Raw genomic sequence first — 6,700 nt, forward strand, 5'->3', positions numbered from 1 at the left:
TTAATCAACAATAATTTCTCATACTCAATAGAAATTTGAAATACAAACCGTATTTTAAAATACAATTGCCAACAGTATCATTCAAATGTTAGTTATAGAATAACTTTTACATATTTTTCAAGTTTAGTAGAATAGTAGTGGAATAATTCTTTTAATATTTAAAAATTAAAAAAATACTCCAGGGATTAATTAACGAGAATAAAAAAATTCTGTCTATATATACATGAACTGCTGATTCGATTTGAACACCCCATTTCTCCGATTGCTGCAATTTCATAGCTAACTCTTTGTTATAAACAGGTATATACGGCTAATTCTTCTTTGCTTCTTTCTTGCTTTAATTTCATGTCTTTACCAATAACAATAATGTGAAAGCTTTGCTTGTTTCATGTTTAACTGCAGTTGCTATTCTCTTATGCTCTCTCATTATTAAGCTTAAATTGCTAATTGACTGTTCCTTCTATTCTGCAGCTGAAATGGCAGAGCCAGAGTCTTCTCGTTCTAGACCAGAAGGGGCCTATGATGTCTTCTTGAGTTTTAGAGGAGAAGATACTCGCAAGACGTTTACTGATCATCTATATGCTGCCTTAGATCAAGCAGGAATCCACACTTTTCGAGATGATGATGAACTTCCTAGAGGAGAAGAAATCTCCGAGCATCTTCTCGAGGCAATTCGAGAATCAAAGATATCCATAGTTGTCTTCTCAAAAGGATATGCTTCTTCTAGATGGTGTCTCAATGAACTTTTAGAGATTCTGAAGTGCAAAAGGAAGAGAACCGGTCAGATTGCTCTTCCTATATTCTATGACATTGACCCTTCAGATGTGAGAAAACAGACTGGCAGTTTTGCAGAGGCATTTGATAAGCATGAAGAGCGTTTTGAAGAGAAGTTGGTGAAGGAGTGGAGAAAAGCTCTTGAGGATGCCGGAAACCTATCTGGATGGAGTCTCAATGATATGGCAAATGGGTATTCCTTTTCTCTCTAAGATTCACTTGCAGACGTTTATGGAGTAATTTTACATTACATTTTTCAATGTGAAGTAATAAAATATTTCTTTTTAACATACTTAATTGACTTGCTATCGATGACTTGCCTTTTTTCTGTGAGCAGGCATGAAGCAAAATTTATCAAAGGGATTATCAAGGATGTGTTGAATAAATTACGTCGCGAGTGCTTATATGTTCCTGAGCACCTGGTAGGTATGGATCTTGCTCACGATATTTATGACTTTCTAAATACTGCAACAGATGATGTACGCATTGTGGGCATACATGGGATGCCAGGAATAGGAAAGACAACTATAGCCAAAGTTGTATTTAATCAACTCTGCAATGGATTCGATGGAAGCTGTTTTCTTTCGGATATCAATGAAACATCAAAACAATTCAATGATCTGGCTCTTTTACAAAAGCAACTTCTTCATGATATTTTAAAACAAGATGTTGCTAACATCAATTGTGTCGATAGAGGAAAGGTTATGATCAAAGATCGACTTTGTCGCAAAAGAGTTCTTGTTGTTGCTGACGATGTGGCTCATCTGGACCAGCTAAATGCTTTGATGGGAGAGCGAAGTTGTTTTGGTCCCGGAAGTAGAGTAATTATTACAACAAGAGATTCAAGTGTACTTCGTGAAGCAGATCTAACATATGAGATCGAAGAATTGGAACCAGACGAGTCCCTTCAGCTTTTCAGCTGGCATGCCTTTAAGGACACCAAGCCAGCAGAAGATTATATTGAGCTTTCGAAGAAAGCCGTTGATTTCTGTGGAGGACTTCCTTTAGCTCTTAAGGTTATAGGAGCTCTTCTGTACAGGAAAAACAGACGTGGATGGGAAAGTGAAATTGACAACTTGAGCAGAATTCCAAACCCAGATATTCAAGGAAAGCTTCTAATAAGTTTTGACGCACTTGATGGTGAACTACAAAGAGCATTCCTTGATATTGCATGCTTCTTTATTGGTATAGAGAAAGAATACGTCGCAAAAGTGCTAGGAGCCCGTTGCCGTCCCAATCCAGAAGTTGTTTTGGAAACTCTCCGTGAAAGGTCTCTGATTGAAATATTGGGAGAGACGGTAACCATGCATGATCTATTACGAGAGATGGGAAGGGAGGTCGTTTGTAAAGCAAAAGGATGCATGGAATGTACTTCAGAAGAACCTGGAAAGAGGACCAGAATTTGGAATCAAAAGGATGCATGGAAGGTACTTCAGCAGCAGAAGGTACGAGCTCAATGCATACACATAGCCATGCGTATTTTCTAGTCAAACTTATTACAAATAATCATATGAAAGTTTTATTGTTTTTTTTTAGGGTACGGATGTTGTAGAGGGTCTTGCACTGGATATGAGAGCATCAGAAGCTAAATCACTAAGCACAGGATCATTTGCAAAAATGAAACGTTTAAATTTACTCCAAATCAATGGAGCACATCTCACCGGATCCTTCAAACTGCTTTCTAAAGAGTTGATGTGGATTTGTTGGCATGAATGTCCTTTGAAATATTTGCCATCTGATTTTACCTTGGACAATCTAGTTGTTCTTGATATGCAGTACAGTAACCTCAAAGAACTATGGAAAAGAAAAAAGGTATGAAACATTTTACAATCCCCAACATTTCTCCTGTACGTAATTTATATTTACATCTTATGACTTTTTATGATTAATTTCCATTATTTTACTCTCTATCATGACAGATTCTTGACAAGCTAAAAATCCTTGATCTCAGTCATTCTCAAAACCTTATTAAAACACCAAACTTGCACAGTTCAAGTCTAGAGAAACTAAAGCTGAAACGTTGCTCAAATTTAGTTGAGGTGCATCAATCAATTGGACATTCGACGAGCCTCGTTTTCTTGAATCTCGAGGGATGTTGGAGTCTGAAGACTCTCCCTGAAAGCATTGGTAATGTAAAGTCTCTTGAAACTCTTAATATTTCTGGATGTTCACAACTTGAGAAATTGCCAGAACGCATGGGTGATATGGAATCCTTAACTGAGCTGCTAGCCGATGGGATTCAAAATGAGCGATTTCTCTCTTCAATTGGGCAATTAAAGTATGTTAAAAGGTTATCATTGCGTGGATGCAGTCCGACTCCACCAAGTTGTTCTTTGATTTCAGCAGGTGTTTCAAATTTGAAACGTTGGCTGCCAACATCTTTCACTGAATGGAGATTACTGAAACATCTAAAGCTTTCTAATGGTGGTTTGTCTGATCGAGCAACTAACTGTGTTGATTTTAGGGGTTTGTCTGCTCTAGAAGAATTGGATCTAGATGTAAACAAATTCTCTAGCCTGCCTTCTGGGATCGGCTTCCTTCCCAAGCTAGGGATCTTGACGGTCCGTCGTTGCAACAATCTTGTATCAATCCCAGATCTTCCCTCAAGTTTAGACTGTTTGGTTGCATGTTCTTGCAAATCATTGGAAAGAGTAAGAATACCAATCCAGTCAAAAAAAGAATTTTCTATATATCTAAATGGAAGTTATTCGTTAGAAGAGATTCAGGGCATCGAAGGTCTAAGTAATAGTTTCTGGACTATTGAAGTTATTAACCGCAGGCATTCACCAAAGAAATTACAGAAGAGCGTTGTTGAGGTACTATTTCTTCCAGTCTCTTTTGCACAAGAAGAAACACACAATTGGCACATACATTGATTAATGTCTAAAATCTGAGCATTTCTTGAAATCAATATGTATATAGGCAATAATCATTATTATTATTATTTTATTTAAAAAAATAAATATCATCTTTAATAATATTTTTTATTAAATATTTAAAGTCTGATTGGTTTTATTTTATTTTTTTCTTGATTTTATGATAATATATTTATACAGGCAATGTGCAACGGTCGTCACCCGTATCGTATCTCCCACATTCCTGATGAGATGCCAAATTGGATGAGCTACAGTGGAGAAGGATGCTCATTGTCATTCCATATACCTCCAGTCTTCCATGGCTTAGTTGTTGGGTTTGTCTGTCCAGACCCATATTATTATCCCTTTGAGACTCGCATTATTACTATCATAAGAAATAAAAGCAATGGTATTCAATTGTTTGCGGATGATAAACAAACAGCAGAGTCTTTCAGACCAAGATGGGCGGGATGGATAAGATACATAAGTACAAGTGAAATGGCAATGGAAGATTACTGTGGAGATGACGAATTTGAGCTATACATTTCTTCAGTGCCATCACTGGATGCGGTGTACAACGGTTTGCAATGCAAACCCGTACACGTTAAAAAATGTGGGGTTCATGTGATCGCAGGAAAGTTAGATTCATTTGAAGAGTCAGAAGTGAGAAGAGATATAGTGATGCCTTCATCACTGCTGTATCATCTGCTTCCTCATCCCCATTGTGGTTTTATTAAAGCGTCTACACCTAAGCAATGGAGTGACTTTTTATTTGCGTGGCTGCAAGAACTTTCCCTCGATATATGGATTCATGGTAAGAACAAATATTTCCTTTACTTATTTTTATTCTATTATATTTAAAATCACTTTAGTTTATTTAGGAAATATTGAAAATTGATTTTTGTTTTTTTACATTAAAATAAAAAAATTGAATAATGTTTTTATATTTTATTTCAAACTCGATATTTTAAAACAAAAATGAAAAAGATGTGATATTAACCTTTTTTATTATAAAGTAAGTTTTTTAATTAAAAGTGATGGGAATTTGTTCGTAATAACAAAATGCATATACAATCATGCACATTTAACTTTCTTTTCAAATTTGAAAATTCTATTGAATTTGATGGTTTTTTAGGGTACAGAAGAATTCAATTGCCACTTCCATCTGACATGTTGATAAATAGAGATGCTTGAAGTTGCTCCAAATCAGTACGATACTTCCATCTGACATGTTGATATGTATTTGTTGGCTTGAAGATCATTTTCCAAGCTTGGAAGTTTTATTGAATGCTCTTTGAAATCTTTTCCATCCGCTTTTATACTGGACAACCTAGTTGTTAATTATTATCCATGATGTAATTTATATTTTCAAGTTACAAATTTTGATGAATATTGTTTTATTTTTTCCTCATTTCAGAAGATGAAAATCCTTGATGTTAGTTAGAAATAAATTGGTTTTCTAGGAAGAGATTATTGATTGGGATATAGTATTTGAGTTGGTTCTTTATCATTTAATGTTATAATTTAAAATAATTGATTAAAATTACCGATACATAGAAAAGTTATGAGAGCATCCTTAATTAATCTAATAAGTAAAGTGCTGTTAGTTTTGGCTATAAGATCTTGCTATGTATTATTGCATGGTTTTTACTATTTTTTGGCACTTTTCTTTTTGTATATACAACTTTTGTTTTTCTTGCCAGTTTTTCATTAGCTTCATGGCACGAACACCAATTAATAATAAATCTCGGATTATTATTAAATAAAAAAAACATAAACATTGTTAAAACACCAAACTTGCATCGCTCAAACCTAGAGAAACCCGGTGACAATAATCTAATTTAAAAAATAATTAATTTATCCTTGTAGTCTTAGAAAATAGTATTTAGTTCTTATGTTTTCATATTCATCTATGATTTAATGTGTTGATTGAAATTGACGAGTAAACTCACATATTGTTATATTGGTTTTGAGTTCAAATAAACATTTAAAAAGGGAGTTTTTCATGAATGCAACCCTTTTCAATATGAACAATAGTTTTTTGCTGATATCATAATCTTGGAGGATGTCAATGATACCAAAGTGAAGAACTACATCTCACAATCACCAAAATTCAAAGTAACGGAGAATAAAATGTGATAACAATGAATGATCACTCAACCACAATGAATCTTACGCTTTGAAAACACTTTTCATCATCAATTTTCCTTTTCTTATTGATTTTAAATCTTCTGTTAAAAATGGACCTATTCAGCTTAGGCATTAACAACAACATGTTGCATCCACAATCTTACCACTACATTATAATTATAAACAAAACTAAAAATATATATATATAGGAGGACAGAGTTAACAGACATGCACTAACACACACTGTGCAAATCAGTGTGCAGCTGTTATAACAAGCAAGTGTACAATCTGTTTTCTCCAACCTTCCAGCATTATTCTCCCGAGAATATTCTGTCAGCTCAAGATTAGGCAATTCTGTTAACCATTCTGTTAGCTCTGTTCTCTTTTGTTGTATATATACTTGATTGATTGATTGATTCAATAAAATAAGTTCTTCTCATTCTTGCTCTTCATGGTATCAGAGCACTAACATTATCTTTCTCTCTTCTAGCTTCCAATGTCTATCAACACCACCATCCTTAACACAAATGAATCTCACAGCACATTGATTACCATCAATGTAGCGGCCCAAACTCCATTAAAACTTACCTCCACCAACTATCTAGCCTGGAAGCTTCAATTCCAAACTCTATTCATAGGACATTTGATTGAGGTCTCCACAAACATTGAAACACCGCAATTTTTCATGATAAAATCCAAAGGATTGGTACTTTGGTGTTTGTGGCGCTGGAAAATGAAAGAACAGATCAAGAGATGAAATCCCTCTATACCGCTGTTATTCCTTGCAAGGTGCGTATCAGGTGTTTGAAAAACTTCCTCAACTTAAAATAAAAAGGTCTTGTTTTTTAGTCCTTTTCAAATCTTCCAATGTGTTGCATTTACTGAATATGATAGTGGGAACTTATTCATCAAGAATTAACTACTCAGAAGAAAATGTAAAG

At 34.5% G+C, this 6,700-nt stretch overlaps 1 protein-coding gene across 1 annotated transcript; it reads left to right on the plus strand.

Annotated features, from left to right (window-relative positions):
• The first annotated feature begins 229 nt into the window (after positions 1 to 229).
• On the plus strand, positions 230 to 5,027 carry LOC133668356 (disease resistance protein RUN1-like). The gene is made up of 7 exons (XM_062088146.1): positions 230 to 300; positions 472 to 967; positions 1,112 to 2,219; positions 2,311 to 2,586; positions 2,694 to 3,590; positions 3,831 to 4,443; positions 4,765 to 5,027. Exons 2-7 carry the CDS (start codon positions 477 to 479, stop codon positions 4,821 to 4,823), a joined length of 3,444 nt encoding a protein of 1,147 aa, XP_061944130.1. The 5' UTR covers positions 230 to 300; positions 472 to 476; the 3' UTR covers positions 4,824 to 5,027.
• Positions 5,028 to 6,700: the final 1,673 nt, after the last annotated feature.

The sequence above is a fragment of the Populus nigra genome, chromosome 11, assembly GCF_951802175.1.
Source record: "Populus nigra chromosome 11, ddPopNigr1.1, whole genome shotgun sequence".
NCBI lineage: Eukaryota > Viridiplantae > Streptophyta > Magnoliopsida > Malpighiales > Salicaceae > Populus > Populus nigra.